The 22,327-nt window shown below is 43.4% G+C and overlaps 2 protein-coding genes across 2 annotated transcripts in view; one reads left to right on the top strand and one right to left on the bottom strand.

The window, feature by feature from the left end:
* Window positions 1–1,240: 1,240 nt before the first annotated feature.
* Window positions 1,241–15,763, top strand: camsap1b (calmodulin regulated spectrin-associated protein 1b). Its single transcript, XM_068760709.1, has 18 exons — window positions 1,241–1,406; window positions 3,525–3,787; window positions 5,255–5,416; window positions 5,608–5,688; window positions 6,053–6,085; window positions 6,472–6,613; window positions 6,847–6,986; window positions 7,210–7,306; window positions 7,966–8,089; window positions 8,750–8,835; window positions 10,196–10,280; window positions 11,007–13,284; window positions 13,506–13,642; window positions 13,723–13,967; window positions 14,264–14,366; window positions 14,443–14,555; window positions 14,724–14,842; window positions 15,372–15,763. The coding sequence occupies exons 1-18, from the start codon at window positions 1,241–1,243 to the stop codon at window positions 15,666–15,668; spliced, it is 4,671 nt and encodes a 1,556-aa protein (XP_068616810.1). The 3' UTR covers window positions 15,669–15,763.
* Window positions 15,764–21,506: 5,743 nt separating this feature from the next.
* kcnt1b (potassium sodium-activated channel subfamily T member 1b) overlaps window positions 21,507–22,327 on the bottom strand; it is a 48,368-nt gene continuing 47,547 nt past the window's right edge. The window contains exons 36-37 of the mRNA XM_068760672.1: window positions 21,929–22,013; window positions 21,507–21,627 (exon numbers count right to left, since the gene is read on the bottom strand). Coding sequence (XP_068616773.1) covers window positions 21,507–21,627; window positions 21,929–22,013 — 206 coding nt within the window. The remainder of the gene's footprint in view (window positions 21,628–21,928; window positions 22,014–22,327) is intronic.

Here is a 22,327-nt window from a genome sequence, read left to right as displayed (position 1 = left end):
GATACAAAATTAAGATGGACTGTCAGTCTACCAGGGTTTGAGTCGATAGTTTTCTATTCTATCAGGAATATTTATGTTTTTCTTTTAAAATGGATTATTTTTCTACTAAAATAATTGTGGTTGAAACAGTTTATCTCGAGCTGGAAAAAGCCACAACACAGACATCCTGTAGCTTTTGGTCTAGAGCGGGACCTACAGTCCTAGCCACAATGTACACAATGATCTGCAACTTTAATTCTTGTATTCACCCTTTGAATAAAGCATTTGTGAATGTAATCAGACCTTTAGGGGCTGGAGTTGGACATCGTTTGATTTGAATGATTGATTTTACATCCTTCCTTGCACAAAGTCTGGCAAGAGTGTTGCACGCTGCAGAGCTGGCATTTTTCAGGGCAAAATAAAGTCATGCTTTAGCATTGTTTGCTGTGGTCCATGCAGATGTTTGGCTCAAAGTGTGTGGTGGACATAACAGAGGCTTTCTGCATGCTATCACCATGGAAACCGAAACTTAATTTGGATACCAGTGAAATTTGTTTTTGAACTAATAAAGATGACTGAAATACAATTTGGCTGGACTGAATCAGTTTCAGATGTCCAGCTCTAGCAATAATCATTTCTTAGCACTTATATCTTATACACCAGAGTTATGCCTAATCTTCTACTTAAAGAATGCAGCACGCAAATCAATGTTTTCCACAATGATTAACAAACAATTGTAACAGATTTTATTAAAAGGCACAGTTCACCTCCTAATAAAAAATGCATGTTTTTCTTCTTGCCTAGCCTCTCATTAGTATATTCATGCATTCCTCTGCGCAGAAAATACTTCCTCCTATCAACGCCTCAGAATAAGGCATGCATATTAACCTCAGGATCTGGGTTATGTATTCTAGAAAGAGGCATTGCTGTTGAGCTTATTTGTTGTTGTTTTGAGCACCATAAGGGAAGTGTCATCTAGTCCCATGGAATTTGAGGTAATGCAGACATCTCTACGACCTGCATCTTCAAAACTTGGCAGCTCGCACAAAAACAATCTAAATGGACAAATTGATCTACAGCCAAATATTTTTTTCTTTTAAATTCATGGGTGGAGCTCTTAACTTTAAACATACACTTGGATGAATTGTCCAGCCTCTCCATGCCTCCAGCCATACCAATGAGAACTGCAGCTTGTCTGGATGGGTAATGTCCTGTTATCTAATTGTATTTCTTACTGTACTTATTTTTAATTCAATAAAGGATGGACGCTGATTTGTGTGCTGGTGAGGACAGTCCCAGGAGAAAAGTGGATTTGACTGGGGTTGCACAAGGCACAGTGGATGTCGTACCGTTGGAAATGTATGATTCTGCCAGAGCAAAAATAGCTGCTAACCTACGGTGGCTGTTTGCCAAAACCTATGGCATTGGTGAGTAATTCAATTTATATTCACAGAATGCAAATACTCAGTCTGGGTTCTTTTTATAGATCTACACTTGGCTACGAATTACATAGAAATATCTTTGTACAGGGGTTGGTTGTCTTACTACCTGTTCGACTGTTTCGACCACACCGGTCTGTTGTTATTTTTTGTCTGTTTACGAAGTGTTTTTACGACATACCAGAAAGTGAGCCAGCGAATCGAGTGTGCCATCGAGTATATCATTGTATCTGAAGCTTCACTCATTCTATTTGGGAGGCCATGAGATGGAACCCAAACCAGGCTGAGTGACGAGCACTAAGGATGAAGTTATATTTCTGCGACTGTTCTCAGAGCATGGAAAATACCTATATGTACTGTCAGGGTCTAACCTAGTGTTGAGGTTGTGTCAGTGTTTGTAACTTGTTCTGCAGGCTTGATCTTCCTTGTCTGTGGTTACAGTCAACATTAGAATACTTTTTCAGGACTTAATGAGTTGTGTGAATTTTAGGACCGCTCTTCAGGATCCATTTCCTTCTGGATGTACACTTATAAGAGCAATCATTGCTTATCCTCTGTTGTACTGATATATGGCCCATTCCTATGTGCTCCTAAATTTGGGAGTAGTTTACATAAAAGTAACAGTCAGGTGGCCCATATGGAGACAGGTTGCTGTAATTCTTGATTGTAATGGCTATAAAAGGATATTGTTTGCCCCTTCCCAACATAATCCACATTTATCTGGGTATAGTTAATGAAAAAGTGTCAACAATTACAAATTGGCTCTGTATCTTATCTGCTTCTTCAAAAGCTGTTGTTCCTCCACAAACCAAGTTACATTGGTTATCAGAAGAAAAAGTCATCATTCATAACTGCTGGAGAATATCCTTCATCTGTCCTGGGGCTCCACCCCATCCCAGTTAATGAATTCTCCTTGTTCGTGGCGATGGGAAAGTGGGGGCAGATGCCAATAACATTATTCTGTCTGTCAAATGAAGTCAAACGTGAAGTCTAGTCCCAGACAGGCCGCTTTGTTTTCATGCACAACTATTCTCTGTGTCCTCAGTTATTTATTTACTCAGCTGCTACTCCCCAGGAATTGCCCACACTCCTGGGTATTATGGATAATAGGTTAATGTCATCGAACAATGAAATCATCGGCCCATGTGAATGGTGGCAGAAAACATCATGGGCTTTCAGGAACACGTGGAACGCAGTAAATAGGACCAATGTGATTTCAGATTTAACAGCTCGAGTTAGTGTTGGGCGATGCCTGCTGCAAACACAATGGGATTAAGCATCTGAAAATTTTGGGGAACAAACTATTTGCTAAATGGTATTGCTAATAATTCAGGCATGAAGGCATTCCTGAATTCTTTCCCTCATATGGCTGTGGGTTCTGGTTTTGAGGCAGACCTCGCACCCAAAGCAACATGATCTTTTATGTAGATCATTGTAACCTTTTTGTTCCTGTGGCTCCAGCTTTGTAAATTTAGTGCTGTGTCACCTGAGAATCCTGCACTCACTGAGGGTCGTGCTTTGCAAGGAGATCTTTCCTGGTTTATTCCTGAGACAATAAACTCACATTCATTAACAAATGGGCGGTTGCTTCAGATAAACTGAAGTCAGCACGGAGCAGATGGCAGATTTATGGATCATTATATTCCTGTAGCATTTAGCACTAAGACTGCTCAGCTAACCCATTTGTTTTTATTCAGTCAGTCAGTATTTGAAAGGTAAACCACATGTATTTGCAAGGTTTTTAAATCTATAATCCTGTTTACATTTTCTCTACCATACGTTTATAATTGAGCAATTTACTAATTTAATAGTGCCAAATCTAAACTTAACAAAAAAAACACGCACATTCTAACAGTAGTCTGCACATGACAATAGTGCAAATGTGTTATTTATGTAGTTATTGGTGTGTCAGCACTGTCTGAGGGTTGATAGTTTAAAATGTTGTGTACCTATGACATTTTATCTTTTCTTTTTTTTTTGGCTGTGGTATCAAGAAGCATTGGACATTGTTATATTTGCAAGGAACAAAGTTTAATTATTTACTACTATTACATCCTTGATGACGTTTTTGTCACCATGTTTAACCGACTACTTTTTACATTGCAGACAATATTCCAGAAGACTTGAGGGATCCGTTCTATACAGACCAGTATGACCAGGAACACATCAAGCCACCAGTCATCCGCTTGCTTTTGTCCTGTGAGCTTTACTGCCGCGTCTGTGCGCTCATCCTCAAGACGGAGCAGGTGGTGTCTCTTCAGTCCCACCTGTCTGTCATCCAGGCTCTGTACAGGAAGGGCATTTATGTTGTGGAAAGTGACGACACACCTGTCACTGATGGGGATCTGTCCTGTATGCCCATCAAGATGGTGAGTGACTGCGTTTAAGGTCGATTTAGACGTGCAAAATCTAGTCAGCTGTTAAAACAAAGGCAACCTGCATAAACCCAAATCTGAGTTTGAAATAATTTTATCAAGGCAAACTGCTTGCCCACTACTTATCAGTGTGAAAAAGGAATCTCCATAACGACCCTTTAATGTTATTCAATTTGAGCCACGGAGGTGGACTAACGCTCACCCATTTATAGTCCACATTAAATGCTGTTTTAGTGTAAGAACTTCGAGCCGACTTCATGCTTCTCAGTTTGATAGTTTAGTTTATAAGCTGGAAAATGCTTTTTCACAGGCACGGTTAGTATCAGATCACTTTTTTGTTTCAATTAAATGTGTTTGTGTACTTGGGTTTGGGTTTACTCAGGCTGCCTTTATTTTACCTTCAAATATCAGTGATCAGTTTAGTCCTAGATACTAGACACACAAGTATACTCCATTACTCTTTTTAGCCCACTTCATTCCTTCATTCACAGACACAGAGAGTATGTGAGGTCCTGGTGTTGCAGTAGTTCTCCAGATTGTAGCACAGATTGACTGACAGAGAAGAAGACTGTCCAGCCAGAAGTGGTTTTATCTCATCACAGTGAAGTCAGTAGACGAGGCCAGTGCTTTCATCCTTATCCATCAGGACAATGCTGGAAGCTTATGTCTAAGCCTTGTGACCAGGCATAACAGTTACTTACAAACATTTTACATTTTCAGTTATTGTTTTTCTGTAGGTTTTTGTTAAAAAGTCATTGGATGATTTGACAGCCTTTTATAAGTTTTCGTTCAAAGAAAAGGTTCCAATTTAAGCACTGCAGTAATAGTTTTTAATTTTGTGTCTCCTTTTTCTTACTAAGCTGCTGCAATGCTTATACAGCCTTGTGTCCCCAATTATTAGTTTGTTTTTGGGGGTGAAAATAAATAAATATTTTAAAAAGAAGTTCTGTTTGTATATGCAAGAAAGTGGTGGCCCATTGTGCACTCATTATAACAGTAGCGTGAGTGTACTTATTAATAATATTCTCATAGATCATCTTAAACAGGTTAAATGACCTCTTTAGTAAAGAGTTGCCCCTTGGCAACTCTTGTGTCTCATATCTGACATGTCACAATTTCCCCACCACTTTACAAGGACAGACAGATCATCTAATTGCTCACTTGATCACAGCCATCCTATTTTTTTGTTACCATGGGAACAAGCAGTGATAATGAGCTGGCCTGTTAGGATTTTTTTAACAAAATAATCCACACAGGCCTTGCTGACAAGGTTGGATCCTGAGTTGGACAAAGCTTCTTTCCGAGACTCCCAGTTTGCTGAAATGACGAGGTTTATCCATAGCAACTTGCCTTTTTGGCTGATGTTTTCACGAATGAAGATAGTTCTGCACCTGTGTACTCCTCTAGTCCTTTTTATACACAATTTAATAGAAAATTGTCTTTTGTTTCTTCTTCACCAAGAGCGCTCATATGCCCATGATCGATGCCCTGATGATGGCCTACACGGTGGAGATGATAAGCATCGAGAAAGTGGTGGCTTCTGTCAAGCGCTTCTCCACGTTTAGTGCCACCAAGGAGCTGCCCTTTGACCTGGAAGACGCTATGGTCTTCTGGATCAACAAGGTTTGAAAACTGGGACTTAAGCAGAGATAAAGATAACATAGCTGCAATTCCATGTAGAGATTCATAGTTTTAAAAAAAAGGCCATTATACAAAATGTAAACAAACGCCTTCAAATATCTGCATAGTCTGGTTGTTTTTGTTTATTTATCTGCACGATAAGTGTGTTAAGTGTTTCGTTATGTCTTGTTCAGGTGAACAACAAGATGAGGGAGATTACAGAAAGGGATCACAAAGTGAAGCATCACCACCTGGAGTCCCCCAGTCACCAAAAGGTAAAGACTGACTCGGTTCTTTGCTGTTGGTTCTTTTACAGGAGAGCAATCCAGTAATCTAAAATAGCAGAGCCAAAATTGCCAACAGATTGCTGCCAGCTTCTTTATATTTGCTTTTCCTTAGTAAGTCTTTCTTCAAGCAGGTGTCATCAAAAACGCACACAAATATTTGATCGAGCAAAAACTGGGTTCAGAGCAGCTGGACCTTAGTTTGATAAGGCATGTTTCTCCTGTGCTGGTTCTGACTGTGCTTTCCTTTTCTGTTTAACCCAGAAGCGGCTCCAATCCTTTGTCTCTGACCTGCTAATCGTTCTGTTCCTCATCTATCCCCTCCTCTCCTTTTTTATTCCTGCAAACTGGATAGTCTCCCTCCAAATGGTATTGGAAGCTAGTCCCTGTAAGTTGGATGCCAGCAACCCCCTTCCCTTAAGCCCATTTTCTTCACCCTCTCCCCCTTGCACGCATAGTTCTGTGTTGATGTGTGCACACACTCCACCATGGCTCATTCAAGCTCATTTGTGTTGCTTGTAGTCGGCATTTCGGCAAGGGGGAGAACGCTGATATAATTTCTGTCAGGCAGCATCATGTTTTTTGATGGATCAAAAATCAAAGACAAAGAATAAATGATACAATGTGCCTTTCACTTTTTTAATTATATTCTTGAGCATTTACTTGAGCCCAAATCCATCTGTAATGAATAAATATATGCTTTGACTAAATGTCACGATAAAGATAATTGTGCTCTTGCGTTGGGATGTTTCTCATTCTGTCCTGGTGGTTTAGGTACGATATCGTCGGGAACATGCCTCGGGTCGACAGATGCCCTTCTTCCCACTGCTTGAAGACCTGATGCGGGATGTTTGTGATGGAGCTGCACTGCTCACCGTGGTCCACTGCTACTGCCCGGACCTCATCAAGCTGGAAGGTACTCTGTCCTTACATGCACAGAGGTTACACCTCGACATTATCAGTGGTCCTTGAAGACGATTTCATTGGAAACATTGAGCTGTCTTTGAAAGCACATTGTATTTAATAAGCACGAGTGATACTATTTTGGGCACTTGCTCATAACTTACGGTAATGCCCCAGTGACATTTAATAGCCCTGAGGTCATTGAGCTGTGCCCTGGTCTGACCCACTTTATATCTGTCTGATCAGATATTTGCCTGAAGGAAGCACCACCCATCGCTGACAGCCTGTATAACATCCAGTTACTCAGAGAATTTGCCAACGAGTATCTGGATAAAAGTTTCTATCTGACGACGGAGGATATGCTCTACTCACCGCTTGTGCTCAAGGTACAATCACCAAGACACAGCAGGTTTCATGTATATTTGAAATTAAATTAGGATTGAAGCATGTCGTACAGCAGCCAGTAAGTTAAAATGTTAAATAAATAAAAGACTTATCTGTCAATCAGATCGAATAGGATTTTAAATCTTGATATTTTTTGCATGTATTATGAGCAATCACCAGTCCATTTCACATCTTTATAATATGCCTCTAATATTCTCTGTGTAGCAAAATGTGATGGTGTTCATTGCTGAACTCTTCTGGTGGTTTGAGACTGTTAAGCCAGAATTTGTCCAGCCTCGAGATCTCCAAGAGTTCAAGGATGGTAAGCATCAATTAATATTTACTTACTGCACTCTGGAAGTAACTGTTTGAAAATATATACAGTAATACTTCGACATACGAGCGTTCCGAGACACGAGCAAACCTGCCAGCAAAGTTTTGCTTTGAGACACGAGCATAAATCTGAGACATGAGCAACTTCCAGATGCTGGCGCTAAATGGCCGAATGCGCTTCACTCGTTCAGTTCAGGTATTCACCTCCTTCCGTGCTCGTCTCCCGTGTTGTGTTTCCATGATTGACGTGATTTTGGCTGTACCTTTGAGTAGTCCTTATAAGTGATGGCCCAAAGAAAGCGAGTGGTAAGGATGGCAGATTAAGCATAAAATTATTGATTAACGTGACCGTTGTGTCTGCGTTAGTGATCTGGCACGCCAGTACGAGTGGAGTACATCGACGTTATGTACAATCATCAAACGGAAGGATGCTATCAAGAACATAAAGCCTTCCAAAGGAGTAATTATTATGTCTAAGTTTATCTAAGGGCACGTGTAAACTACAATTACCGTATAAAGTGTGTATGTACCACCCAACTCTCCCTCCCTCCCTCCAGAGTATGCTCCACCATTAGTGTTACCTCAAAGTTAATCTCATAATAATATATATTACAAATTACAATAATACACTGTTTGTCCTTTCCTTAGCTCGAGCCATGGCTCAGCCTAAGAGCGCCCGTCCATCAGTGCCTATCTCCAATGCCACCAAGCGCAGCTTCCTGGCCAGCCCTCCTGGGGCCGATAACCAGAGTAGCTCAGAAGTCTGTAACAGGTACTTCCTGCACCCTGAAGACTCTGACCCCCTGTAAGTCTCCACACTTTCCTTCTCTTTCTGCCTCATCATTAAGGTCGGGTGTCTGTGTTCTGGAACAATTAAAATGCCCATATTGTTTACTTTTCTACCCACATCTCAGAAATATCTATTTGTATAGTTTTGTCTGCAGCCAGTTATTTTAAATCCATGCAGTCTGTGATGTGGTGAAGTTAACCAGTGTTAGCAGTTGTGTGTGCTATCAACATTAAATCAGGTATCCAATAAAGCACTCTACTGGGATCAGCATCCCATTAATGGAGTCCGCCAGCCCTGCTTATCTTGCTTATCTCTGGAGCTAGTTACGTTAGCCCTACCAGGATGGGTCAGCAGGCAGTGGTGTCTGACCTACATTCTTTTGTGCCCTCCTGTCTTGCACAGAGTTGTGGTTTTGGCTGTGTATTCTTTGTTTGCCCTTGAATGGGAGCTCTCTTTCTGGGTGCTACTTCCTCATCTGTCATATGCTTGGAACAACTTCTGGGTTGTGTTGTCTGAAGCTTAATAAATGCACTTGGTGACTTTCTGCTTAGGTGTGTTGCTAATGCTGTTTGGATGCCCCCCCCCTCTAATGAATGCTAAAGAAAATACATTTTTGCTTGTTGTTTCTTTTTTGATCATCAGTAAAGGGGGCCCATCCTTCAGTCCTTCCCACCCACTCCTGCCCCTCAGACAGAGGCAACAAAAGCAGCAAGGCGATGATGGTGCAGGTGAGGCCAGCAGCCCCGACTCGACTCTTTGTTTTAATTTATTTTTAAGTAATTTTTACTTATTTCATGCTTTCTTCTCTTGTCTAATCAGAAGGTTAAGTGTCCTCTCTAATCATGCTGGTAGAGAGAGTTTTGGTCCCCGTCTACGTTTCTCTTTTTATATTTTCGTTCGGCGGTTTCTCCGTCTCTCAGCAACTCCATGGACGCCTTGTGTAATCCAGGGATCATCTGATCTCGCTCATGCCGGCTGGTACGGGGCAAGAGCTCCTGGACATTCCAGCTGAAGTTTGGATGAGAGCTCCCCGTGGCTGCAGAGGGAGAATGAATTGACAGAGGAAACGGTTCTGACAGAAGCCACTGAAGAGGAGGACATATAAACCGTGTCTCCCGTCTATCACCATGGGTAACGTGAGATTGCTCGGGAATAAAATGGACGATCTTACGGCGCTGGCCAGGAGTGAAGAGGAATATTGTGAGTGTAGGGTGATGTGCTTTACGGAGACATGGCTGCACCAGGATGTTTCCGACAACAGGCTGTATGGCTTATCAAGATTTCACCACGTGGGGAAGGCGTAAAGGAGGCGGGCTTTCTGTGCTCATTAGCATTAGCAGGAGCCCTCAGGACTACAGACCAGTGGCGTCCCACGTCACGAAGACCCTGGAACGCCTGATACTGGACCAGCTACAGCCAATCGTCAGCCCATCCCTGGACCCCCTCCAGTTCACCTACCAGCCCCAGCTGAGAGGAGAGGATGCCGTCATCTACCTGCAGAACCAAGTGTACACTCGCCTGGACCAGCCGGCCAGCTCTGTGAGAATCATGTTATTAGAAAGATCTGGGAGGTCCGCATTGACAATAAACTGGACTGGGCTCAGAACACTGAGAACACTGAGCCCAGAGGAGGCTCGGGTCCTTCAACATCTGCTGGACGATGCTGAGGATGTTTTATGAGTCTGTGGTGCCATCCGGTTTGCTGTAATGTAATGAGGCAGCAGACTGAGGGTCGCAGATGGAAACAGACTCAACAAGCTCATGCGTAAGGCAGGTGATGTCGTCGGGGTGAAACTGGACTCCTTAGAGACTGATGGACAGAAGGATGCTCCAGAAACTATGAAGCATCCTGGACAATACAACCCACCCCCTCCATCAGCTCCTGGTACAGGAGCACACGGACAAACAGACTGAGACCACCCCCCTCAAAAACTGAACGACATACAAGTATTATTATTTTCTAATTAACATTCGAGTTTATTATTTCTATATTGATGTGTCTTGTTGAGTGGAGCACTGTTGCTGATAGAATTTCCTTCTGGGATTAGTAAAGTATTCTGATTCTGATTTTTGTGTGTTTCTGATTAGGTCTTAGAAATCGATCCAACTCTCTGACTCAGATGGACCGACAGCCCAGAGGCTCTGTTGTCGCATGGCCCGAAAAGAAGCAAAGGTACCTAACAAAGTTTGAAAACATTTCTAATGGCGCTCTGATCTTAAACAAATGTCTGTTTGTTTTAGAAAGTTTTTTTTTTAATGTAGCAATGGATTCATGTCCGGAAGGTGAGAAGACACATTTTAAATTAATAGAGGGCTTCATTTAGAATCGGATATTTAAATCCTTGCCCAAAGGGTTACAAAGGTTTCACTTTGACAGAATCTGCATTAATACATACATTAACATTATTCTAATAACTAACTATTTTGTGAATCATTTATTTTTTCAAAATATTTAATAAACAACATTTGGGAATACGTTTGTGTTTGAACTGTTGGACATGCTAAAGAAGACTTTATTCTTGTCACTGAAAGCTCTACAACATTGTTATGGGTATAGTTTTACTGTTTGCCAACATTTTTGTGATACAAATTAAATAAAAAATAAATGATACGTGGTGACAATTTAAAATATCTAAATCTATTTGCAGAGATTTGTATATTTTTGCCCGGATATTAAATTCCGAGACAATTTTCCGTTTTTGTTTTTCTTCAATCTTCAATCCTGACCCGATATAATATGCATGAATTTTATTCTTGATTTTTTTCACTACTGTGGTGATAATGTGTCTTAGGAATTAAACTGGGAGCTAAATTTAAGTATGTTGGTGAAAACATAAAAGCGTTCTGTGATATTAGCTGAGTATCATGTAAGTTTTGCTCCTTTGCTTTTATTCTGCAGGCCACTGTCCACACTGAGCCCCTACATGTTCCACTCAGCCACAGACAGTGATGCAGACAAGGTCTCTGGCGACAGTGTGAGTCTCGCTCGTTCAATAAGTAAGGACAGCCTGGCATCCAGCGTTGTGAACGTCACGCCCAAACACGGGCTGCCGCTCCACCAGCCATCACATGCTGCAGTGCGTAAAGTCAACGGCCACGGCCTCCTGGGAAATGTTACCGTTGAGAATGATGAAAAAACCTCGACTGAAGTCACGAGGGCCGATAGTTTTGTCATTCCTAAACAGGTTGATGGGACACAAGGAACTGCCACAGTGGGAAATAAACCGTCCACAGAATCCAAGCCTGCAGCAGAAAGCTTTTACCTCGAGCCGTTAATGCCTGCCATCCTCAAAACTGCTAAAGAGAAGTCTATATTCCTAAACAAGGAAGAGGAGAGTGGTGAGGGGTCCCACTCTTCAGGAAGGGGCTCCCTAAATCGAGGTGGCGGCTCTCCGTCGGTCATTTGTAGAAAAGCTCCCTGCAGCTTGAACCAAACAGTAAGTGAGGAGAAAACCGTGTCGGAGGAGCTTCCGCAGGATCAGGCAGCTGCCAGGCCTGACCTCACTACCAGTGTGGACCCCTCAGCCAGAGAGGCGGCCGGAGGGTTTTACCTCCATTCAGATTCTGAAGAACCAATGGCTGGCCTTGATGCTGAGTTGGAAGACCTGGATGAAGAGGAAGAGGATCTGGATGAAGCGGTTAACACTAAAGACCCCGAATGGCCCAGGAAAGCCTTTATTGAGGATGACGATGAAGAAGAATCAGCCAAACTTCAAGAGGACATGAATGTAAAAGAGCACAAGGACAAAGACATGAACGGTGGCAGCGGCCGCTCCAGCCCCTGCCTCTCTCAGGCCAGCAGCATGGCCAGCGGTAGCGTCCGCATGACCTCCTTTGCTGAGCGCAAAGCCCAACAACAGCGTTTTGGCAGCAACCATGACCTGCGCTCCAGTGCCTCCAGCTCTCAAAGGACCACTCCAGATGGATCAGAGGGCAGCGGGCCCCTGACTTCATCTTGGAGGCTTAAAAGAGACCAAAGCCCCTCATCGCCCTTGGGCGGATGCTTCCGAACAGGTGACGGGAGCGGAGGCACCAGTTTACTGGCGTCTGAATTTGTCCAGCTCCGTATGCAGCTGGAGGAGAAGCGCCGTGCCATTGAACACCAGAAGAAGAAGATGGAGGTGCTGTCAGCAAGGCAGAGGCAGAAGCTGGGAAAAGCAGCCTTTCTGCACGTTGTAAAGAAAGGCGGAGGCAAGAGTGACACGTTAGCTAACCCACTTAAAGCCAAAACCTCCAAAGACGAGCTCAGTGGGGGGAAAGGGTCATTAACTAAAGATGACATGTTTGTTGATGTCCGGCGGGGGGGTAAAGAGGAGGTGGCTGGACCCACCGCAGCAGGTGCCTTGGACTCAGACAAGAAGGATAACGGTGGAAACCTGCACCCGGAGGAAGAATTGGACCTGAACGAATGCAGCCGCTCCATCGAGCTGCTGAACGACGCCATTGGCAGCATCCAGCAGCAGATGATGCAGCTGTCGCTTCAGCAGGACATGTTGATGAAACAGAATGTACAGTCCCCCTCTGGGGCGACTCCTCCTCCCCTCACAAGCGTTAAAAATGGTGACGCTAAGGGGGCTGCAAGTTTTCACTTTGTGGAGCACCCCTCTAGCACCAGCACCGTCCCCACTCGGAAACCCCCCAAGCTGAGCTCAGGCCGGGGCTCCAGGTCCAAGCCTTCAGAGCTAAAGGTAGGCAAGGAGCAGAGCAGGCAGGCCTCCAGGACCCCCACCCACAGTGGGTCAGAGACATTGCCACATGCAAGGCAGCTGGTCGGAGGCAGATCCCACAGGACCGAGCAGCCCGACAGCCCCATAAGCCCGATAGCTGGAGCGACACTTGACAGTCCGGCCGCCGGCCACATTGGGAGTGCTTCCTACCGGCTTCACGAGGAGGCAAACATGCGCCTGCCGAGCCGAGTGGACCTAACGGTATTGGTCGGCCCAGAAGTGTCCTTTAACCAGTGCCTGTCCAGCACCATCAGAGACTCCGATCTCAGCTCTTCAGACGGTTCAGCAACGCAGAATGTACCATCGGAGGAGGTCCAGCGCAGCAAAGCCCACCTGATTGAGGTTGATCTGTCAGAACTCAAAGCTCCTGAGGAAGAGTCGGCTGCTGAGGATGGAGCGTCGGAAGGAAATGATGGCGAACAGAAATCAGTCATGGGCTTCTTCTTCAAGGTATCTGTTAAATGAGAATGGAGATACTTATTAAATGCATTTTGTTTTTGTATGGCAGTTTATCATTTTCTAATTTTAGTGACCCACTGTTCATGAATTACCTCATCAGGTAGTAGTAATTGTGCTTCTGCTATTTTCTTCACATTTTAGAGCAATATTAAAGACTGGTTAATTTTTGGAATATGCCACTGATGTTCTGATCTCTTCATTTTTGGTTCTAGGATGAACAGAAAGCAGAAGATGAGCTCGCCAAGAAGAGAGAAGCATTTTTGCTGAAGCAGCAGAAGAAAGCTGAGGAGGCTCGGCTCCGTAAACAACAGCAAGAAGCAGAGTTGGAGCTGAAACGAGATGAAGCCAGGTAGCTTTGTTCACCGATGTCCGAGTTGGATTCAGACGCCACTGTTCCAAAACAATTCCGGACGCTCTGCTTTATTTCAGACGGAAAGCCGAGGAGGAGCGCTTGCGTAAAGAAGAGGAGAAGACGCGGCGGGAGCTGATTAAACAGGGGTATTTGCGGCGTAAGCAGCAGGAGATGTTCGAGGAGCAAGGCCTCCTCAAGCCCAAAACCCCCAAAACCCCCAAAACCCCCAAAACCCCCAAGCTGAAGCAGAAGCACAGACCCCCCAAGTCTGTCTTCAGAGAGGAATCCTCCAGCATCAACTTCTCCAAGGGCTCTTCCACACGTGAGCTTGTTGCATCGCTGGATTGACATTTAGCTGTTAGAGTTTTCTTTAGGTCTGAGCCGTGGGCCAGTCGCTGCCGGTTTCCTGGTTCACTACCTGTCTTACAATTCTGGCCGCCTTATAATGATATTAAATAGATTGAGAAATTCATTTGCATTAAATGGAAGAGTTTGGCTGTAGAAAGATTAGGTGAGCCCGTCCCACTTCTATGACATTGGATTCATTACAGGCCTTTAACTAGCTTAGCAGGTTCTTTTAAATCGATTCTGGACCGATTGTCGATTTGTGTCGCGCAGCTGACAACCTGAGCAACGCCCAGTCGGGCTCCAGCCTGTCCCTGGCCTCTGCTGCCACCAACGAGGCAGACAGCGTCAACTCTGGAGGGGCTGGCTCCCAGCGGTAGGCCCCCCCCCCCACAGTGATTTATACTGAAGTCTGTGCAGTGCTGTGTCTGATTATTTGTGATATCCTCCAGCTGCGACTCTGTGGAGTCGTTTCCAGGTAGTCGTAACAACAGCCGGACTGCAGAGAGAGACTGGGACAACGGCTCCACCGCGTCTTCCATCGCCTCCATGGCCGAATATACGGGTGAGAGCTCAGATTCCATTACGTCTCATTAGATATCAAACCTAATAGAATTTGTTCCACTCTTTTTCTCGACACGATACCTAGATAGTCGTTTACTTCTGAACTTACATTTGCTCGTCAGTCGGTCGGACTGTTTGCTGCTTGGTCTAACCCGTTTGTCTCCCGTAGGTCCCAAACTATTCAAGGAGCCCAGCTCCAAGTCAAACAAGCCCATCATCCACAATGCAATCTCCCACTGCTGCCTGGCTGGAAAGGTCAACGAGCCACAGAAGAACCAGATCCTAGAGGTCGGTCAGGCCGGGCATTTTTATTTTGTTCCTCCTCATGCAGCGTTGTTCTCCGTTGCTGCCAGCTCTTCCTCCTCTTTATGTGTCTTCTATAAGCAGAGGCTGGTGTGCATAAACAGTGTGCTGCCCCCATCAGGTCTGGAAGAATCACATCCTAGATTCTGTTGAGAGAGAAACAAATAGTAGGATCACGTTCGGCGTTACGGAAACTTGTGGCTGAAGCATTCTCACTACGTTCCTGCAGTAGAGACGCTCCAGCTGAATATCTGCTGTTCAGATTCGTCACGTTTGCACATTGCTGTGTCCTATTAATATTACCTTAGGGCCCGTAGAAAACCTCCATTTATTAAACGTGCTTTTGTGGCTGAATCATTTTGTTTAAAGTTACATTTTTAGAGATAATAAAATGTTATTTTTTTACTTACTTTGTAGTTTACAATCCAGCAGCACTGAGCTGATAAAGCCGCTGCTCTGATATTCCTCTGACATCAATGGCATCTTCATGACATTTTCCTACCTTCCTCATCAGGAGTTGGAAAAGTGCGAGTCCAACCACTTGATGATCCTGTTTCGTGACGGCGGCTGCCAGTTCCGGGCGCTCTACTCGTACTTCCCAGACACCGAAGAGATCCAGAAGCTGACGGGCACGGGACCCAAAAGCATCTGCAAGAAGATGATCGACAAGCTGTATAAGTACAGTTCAGACAGAAAGCAGTTCACGGTCATCCCTGCCAAGACTGTGTCGATCAGCGTGGACGCCCTGACCATCCACAACCACCTCTGGCAGGCGAAGAGAAGTGCTGTGCCAAAGAAAAGTGTCAAGTAGAAGGCTGAACTTTCAAACGCTTCTACCGCTCAAACCATCCAGTCCCCGTGTCGCTTGTTTTCTGAGTAGACTGCAATGATGTCCACAGTGAAGCTCAACGCCTGCTCAGTCTGGGGAGGCCACCCTTCCGGATGCTAGTCACTTATCGATGGACCGAAGGAGAAACAAGGGAAAGGGTGTGTGCTTATGTGAGAGAGCAAGAGACTGCTGGTCTGAGCGAGCAGTGCAGTGCTGGAGGTTTCTCTGTGATCTCTGCTACGATGGCGTTTTATCTTCCGTCTCTCTCCCGCGTAGTGGGCGTATTTATTTTTGAGTTCAACACTGTCGTGATGGGGAGCCGGGCCGCAGCACTAAAGCGTCTCTCCGTAACCGCCTCGCTCACGGAAACGTTCAGGCAAAAACAGAGCAAGGACTTCGGGAGATTCGTCGCTCTCTCCAGAAAGTTGTCCAACCCTTTAGGACTTTCGGTCTTTTCTGGTGTCCCGACAACAATCTCTTTTCCTGCGTGAACTGTCGAATCTGTCGAATCTGACTGGCATTGCCGAATTTGCCTCACCGGGGATCTTCAAAAACCTGCTGCTCGGACGGGGAGTTTGTGAGGCGTCCCTCGGACGTCCTGGCCTGTCGTGCGTCCTGGTATGCATCTATTTATTCATCCGCTGTTTCAGTAGGCGCTGGTCTCGTAGCACTGGATATGCGTATAGCAAAAGGAACCTGTTAACAGCAGTCGTTTTTAAATGCTTTCATTTGTCAGAGCATCTTTTTGCTTCAGGGCGGATGGATTTTGGTTTTTTTATTAATGTGGTAAAGAGCTGATATGTGTTTTCATCATAACAATTCTCTGATGTGTAGACCTTAGTGTGTTTTCACTCTTGATCTGTCCTGTATAAAGGAGCATTCATGCGACACTTGTTGGCAGCTTCTGTCCAGCAGTGCGACCTCCCCTCCCATCCCGCCCCGTCTTGTCATCCCAGAGGATTTCCATTGACCTGTCGCATCTTTCTCCGTGAGCGCGGCACATGCACACACTCTTGTTTTTAAGAGTGTTTTTGTGCTGCGCTGTATTAGTCTGAATGACAGTATTTGGTATATTCACAAAGGGGTTTGTGTGTGGCCTGGTAAGGGGGGGGGGGGGGGGGGAGAGGGTCTGTGTTTCAGGTACGTACCAACATTAAAGAACATTCCTCTGATGTATTGAAAAACACTGCCACATGGTCTCGCTCTCTTTTTCACAGATCATCAGAAGTGCTTTTTTTTCTGAACCATATGTTGGCCTCTAGAACAACCAGAAGTGTTTGCACGAGCACTTTACTTTCTGGGGATTTTTCCCTTCTGAATGGGCATAAAGAATTGAGCACTAATCCGTCTGACTGCTGCTGTGCATGCCGTAAATTGTAAAAAGTGAACAAAACACTAAGATTAAATAGTGACGCGTGGGGCTGAAGGGCCTCTGCTGACAATGCTACTGCTGTCTCCAAAAACAGAATACTTGATTTCTTATTTGCTGCATTTTCATTTGCTTTTGGGGCTTTTGGGTGGGAGAGGTGGTAAATATTTATTTTTATGTTCACTAAAAGATTGTATTGACTTTCGGTCTGAGTTTTTGTTACACCAGTGTACTTATTTCATGCTTGTTGATTTTATATTTGATCCCATGCCATCTATTTATTTTAAAAATGGAAGCACTGAAACAGAATAAATGTCCAAGTGAATAAAAGTCACGTTTTTTCATTTTATCACCGTTCTCATGGCTTGATTTGTCCATCTGTGAGACTCGCTGTTCATTTTATTTTGCTAGTTTTAGACACTGCACTGATTTCAAACTCACAAATCTATCCTCCTTTATTTTTGTATTCACTCAGCTTATTCATTTTATTCCCATTTCTTAAAACCTTCCGAGCCTTGAATAAGTCACAAACCAAATAAACAAAAAAATGTTCATCCAACGTGACCAAGGAATTTTCAAATCTAATCAGTCAGCCAAAACGTCTTCAGGCCACTCTTCGCTCTACCACACGACTGGAACAGCAGTTTCAGGGGATCCATGCCAACGCTCATCACTATGGCAACCTCTATACTTCCATGGTAACGGTTTCTTTGTAGTTTGGAGTCTGCATTGATCACTTGGGTCACCATGGAGGGTAACGGCAGCGCATTCAATCAACTCAAGATGAGAAATTAAAAAGCTAACTCTTGATTGAAGCCTTTAAATTAACTTCTGGAATAAATTTCTAGATTTGCCACATTTATTTATATTAATCCACTGGTCCCCTTATTTTTTTTATTTTTTATTTATGCATGGAAGCATACATTTATTTAGTTTTTCACATTTTATTTTATCCTGGAATTGTAATCATTCCGTGATAAGTGAAGATTTGTTGGTGATCAAAATGTGTACATATATCACGACTGAATTTAGATTTTCACAGAATTAAAGACAGCTTTCTAACAATGTGTTCATATTTTGCGTTTTGGTGAAGTTGCACATGATAGCCACGTGGTGGCAGCAAAAACTACTGACTAAATACACGTCTCTGCATTGTGCTCTACACAGTAAGCTCAAAGTATAAACATACTTTATAAAGAAACTAAACTCTCACAGCACGTAATCAATACATCCTCAGGTCGAACGACTTCACACGGTGAGCTTCATCTGCTGACACCGTGTAGGACTGTAGGTGACGGCGACGGCCAGTGCAAAGTGCTTGTGCGCATGCGCAAGATAATACAGCGTGTCATTATGGGACGTCACACTGGCACGTCTAGGCTTCCGTTGCGTATATCGCTGTTCCGACGAGCACAATGCACCAGCTGCGGAGCTGTGAGTGAGTTACGTACATGTGTGCAGTTAAAATGGCTTATATGAATGCAAATATAAAAATGTTTTCACCGCAAAAAATGTCAGCCAAGTTGCCACTAAGGTTTAACGACGAAATCCTCTAGCGACGGAGTCTTCAGAACGTAACTCCGTCAATAAGTGCGCACCATCTGTATTAAACAAGCATGAAAACCTCCGGATCTCCTCATATGTATATCCATATATAAATAAAATGCTCAAAATTCACAGTATATGAAAAGGCACCTCTCCGGCAAGGGGAGGAATGTTTCATGAAACCAACTATAATACAGATCTAGTTAACTCCTTGAAATCCTCATCTGAGACAAAAAAAAAAAAAACAATCCAGAATGAGCCAATCTGTAACCATCGAAACAAAATAAATTGATTTTCCAAAATTTCAAACTGTTAAATACCAGGGATGAAATAAAACTCCTTTCCTTCAGTTCGTCTGCCTGCATGCAGCATTTATTTGTTTCCGTTCTATATGCCGAAGTACACACACTTCTCATAAGAAATAGTACAAAATGGATCCTCCTCTTTTTGGCAATGAAATAAAAACAAACTGCAGGTAAACATAAGTAGGCTTCTGATAACACTGAGACAACATGCATATCCATTCGTATAAATACACAGTATCAAATAATGAATCCAACTTGCAAGCAGCTGATTGATTATGACTTTCTCTCGTTGCAGGGCATCACGTGAAACATCCTGCCAAAGGTACAAAACGATTTTTTCTTGACAAGCTGAATGACAAAACATGCTTTTAAGTGTTTTTGCATGCCCCTTGTAGTTTTGTATAAGTATGGATTCTTAGAGGAGTGTGTGATTTGTCAGGATCGAGGACCTAGGATGATGTACAGCAATCAAATCCTCTATTGGGATCTCTCACACTTTCCCTCAGCTCTCGTAAACTGAGATCTCAATGGGACTCTTGTGAGAAATGGTCTCTCTCTGGCACAAAAATGAGGTTTATGCCGACTGCTGAAGAAACAAATGAAAGAGCTCAGGGAGAAAATCAACCTAAGAGTACTTCAGTGTCATTGCTCATCACTTTTCTTTGACAAGAATGGGACTGAAAAAAATACGCCACACACATCTAGGAATTGAACAACAAAATGCATGAAATATTACTGCACATTTGACTGTCTTTGCATCACAGGAACGGTTGAGTACTGTCCAGATTCATATTAAAGGGTCATGCTGTTGTGCTCCAAACATTTCTGCAGAGCTTAGTGCAAAAAAATAGCTCAAGTCCTCTTTCACTTTTATCACAAGAAGAGATAGAATCAAAAGACGTAAGCGACCAATGTTAGCCACGTTTCTGCCAAAAGGCCCCGGTAACTACTTTTCAAGGAGCCGAAAGGTTCTTCCAGCCACCCGTTATCAGTTTGGATGAATTAGTCCACGGACGTGAAAAAGAGACTTTTTTTCCCCAAAAACATTTGATCATGTAATGATAGATAACAACCGGAGGTCTGTTTACTTTACTTTCTTCATGGGTGGCTGAAATAAAAAGAGGCATCATCTAGGAAAGTTTAGCACTGCAAGCCCGGCCCCTGCAGTTTTGGCATCTCTGTAAAGTTTAAGTATATTTTATATGGCAGAATTTATTTACAGCCTGTTTCCTTCAGCGCACACAGTGGATGATGATTCCTCAGTGCAAACGTGGCTAGTGAATCAATAGTTACTATTTACAGCGATCGAAAAAAATACTGACATGCCACATACTCAAGGTGTGGAACTCCCAGTTAGAGCAAAGCTCTTCATTTTCAGCTCAAGTACAAAATAATATAACAAAATACTGATATTCAACTTCATATAATCAAATACTGATACTTTGGTCAACCTTCTGAAGAATTCAGAAATAAAACAACCTACACTGAATACTTCATTAAATTATTCACATTTAATACATTTCCTAGCCCAAAATAATTTAGCCTTCATTTATAGATACTGGGTTTCTCAGTGTTTGTGAACAGATATGTCTTGTTACTTGTTGGAATTGTAGACATCCACCTATAAAAAAAACAACATATAAAAAAATTAAGACAAATAATCAAAAGGGCTCCAAATGTAAAACTAAATAACACTGATATCACAGCTTAAATGGAACTTGGCACAAATTGTAAAATTAATTTTTAAGTTATTCACAAAACAAAAAAAGTAAACAAATTCAGACAATTTGGGACAGTTAAATTAGTACATGAAAAGAACTCACTTAAAATTAACACCGACTTCAAAAATAACTTCAGCCTATTTCAGTTCCAACCACAAAGAATTTAAAACTGATGATTATAATATGGCTAAAATATAATCTGCACAATACAGTGTCTAAATTCTTAATGACAATGTGCCATAAAAACATTTGATAAACCCTGCCTAATGATAGAGATAAAAACCTAACACGCATAATAAATTAACATAAGTACACATTCTCTGTGATTTAATGGTCAGTGTTTAAACCGCTAGACATGACTTCTGCTTCTTGCTTCAAAAGGATGCTTAAGATGTGGAGGAGGGTGGAGTTGCCCAGATGTTCGTAGAGGAAGTCGGCGTGATTTGTGGCGCGAGGGCAGCTTCACCCCTGAGTGACATGATTTGATGTTGTGTGCAATGTGTGCACAAAAAATGCCTTTGACTATCTGCAGACTAGTTCAAACCTCCATCAGATCTCAGTCCTTTGGTTGCAGGATTTGGGCCGTTTCCAGGGCACGGTTCTGGTTTTCAGAGTGTTCAGGTGGGTTGATGGGTCGGGGTCAATGGCGAGGCACTCTTCATGCATTCTCCTGTAGCAGCTTCAGTGGGAACAACGTTGTCCCTTCGCCCTCCCTCGGGTCCGCTATTCAAAAGGTTGGCTGTTTCTGAGGTTGAGAGACACATGATGCACATTCAGTAGACGAGTCCGTCCTCTGCACCAGACAAACAAGCTCTGTTGGCCCAGACGTTGTCTCAGGTGTTCAGGGTCAGGATGTGGAAGACTCGGGGAGGCGGCGGGTTCAGAGGTGAGTCTCATCCCTGGTCTCTGTAACAAACTCCTGCTGGTTTCTGGTGCTGCGGGCTTGTCCCACTTGCGAGTCCTCTGGCACATGTGCCAGTGGGTCCGATCGGATAATGTACCTGTAAAGATCGGATCTATATTATCACTGCAGATTGTCAAGTATGGCAGTGTGTAAGTTATTGATGCATCTTCACAGTGATAGATTAAATATTAATATAACGGAATGAGAGAAAGGAGTAAAAGCTTTTCCCATTGTTGAAAAAGCTAAGTTAATAAAGGTTGTTTATTTTAAATGAAAATAACAACCTGCATTTAGTCCCTTATTAACCTTTATCTACTTAATGCTGCTGTGTCCATTGTGAGTCCTCTGGACATAGAGGGACGAGCAGAAGCGTCCTCATCTCTTGCTCTGATTCTTACACAATGTCGTTGAGCTTCAGCATGGTGTCCGGAGGAGGGTTGATGAGGACGTAGGACAGCGTGTTCTGGTGGTCATTCATCTCATCTGGAAGAAAAGACCACAGAGACCTTCAGGGCCACTCTGGAGGCTTTCTTCGTCTCACTCTATCTCACAGTACATTAACCAGGAAATGAGCCATCCAACCCCAGAAAATATGAGCCTCCTCTGGTTCTACCTTTTCTTCACAGACAAAGGCACACCGTGTCAGAGTGAGGGGAGGGAAAGTCTGAGGAAATGTGGGAATGCTCTTTTCTTAGTCTGGATTTAAACTGAACAGATGCTTGTTCTGATTCTAAAATGAGAATTTTATAGTTTTAACGTTTCCGTGACAACGACAGTAGAGGAATACAAGTTAAGCT

This window comes from Brachionichthys hirsutus, chromosome 4 (genome assembly GCF_040956055.1).
Source record: "Brachionichthys hirsutus isolate HB-005 chromosome 4, CSIRO-AGI_Bhir_v1, whole genome shotgun sequence".
NCBI classification, from domain to species: Eukaryota; Metazoa; Chordata; class Actinopteri; order Lophiiformes; family Brachionichthyidae; genus Brachionichthys; species Brachionichthys hirsutus.
This window is presented reverse-complemented; position numbering and strand designations above follow the sequence as displayed.

Coding starts and splice junctions, on each gene's coding strand:
- camsap1b (XM_068760709.1), top strand. CDS start 1,241: ATGGACGCTGATTTGTGTGCTGGTGAGGACAGTCCCAGGAGAAAAGTG. Junction 13,285..13,505: donor TCATGGGCTTCTTCTTCAAG/GTATCTGTTAAA, acceptor TTTTGGTTCTAG/GATGAACAGAAAGCAGAAGA. Junction 13,968..14,263: donor CTCCAAGGGCTCTTCCACAC/GTGAGCTTGTTG, acceptor TGTGTCGCGCAG/CTGACAACCTGAGCAACGCC.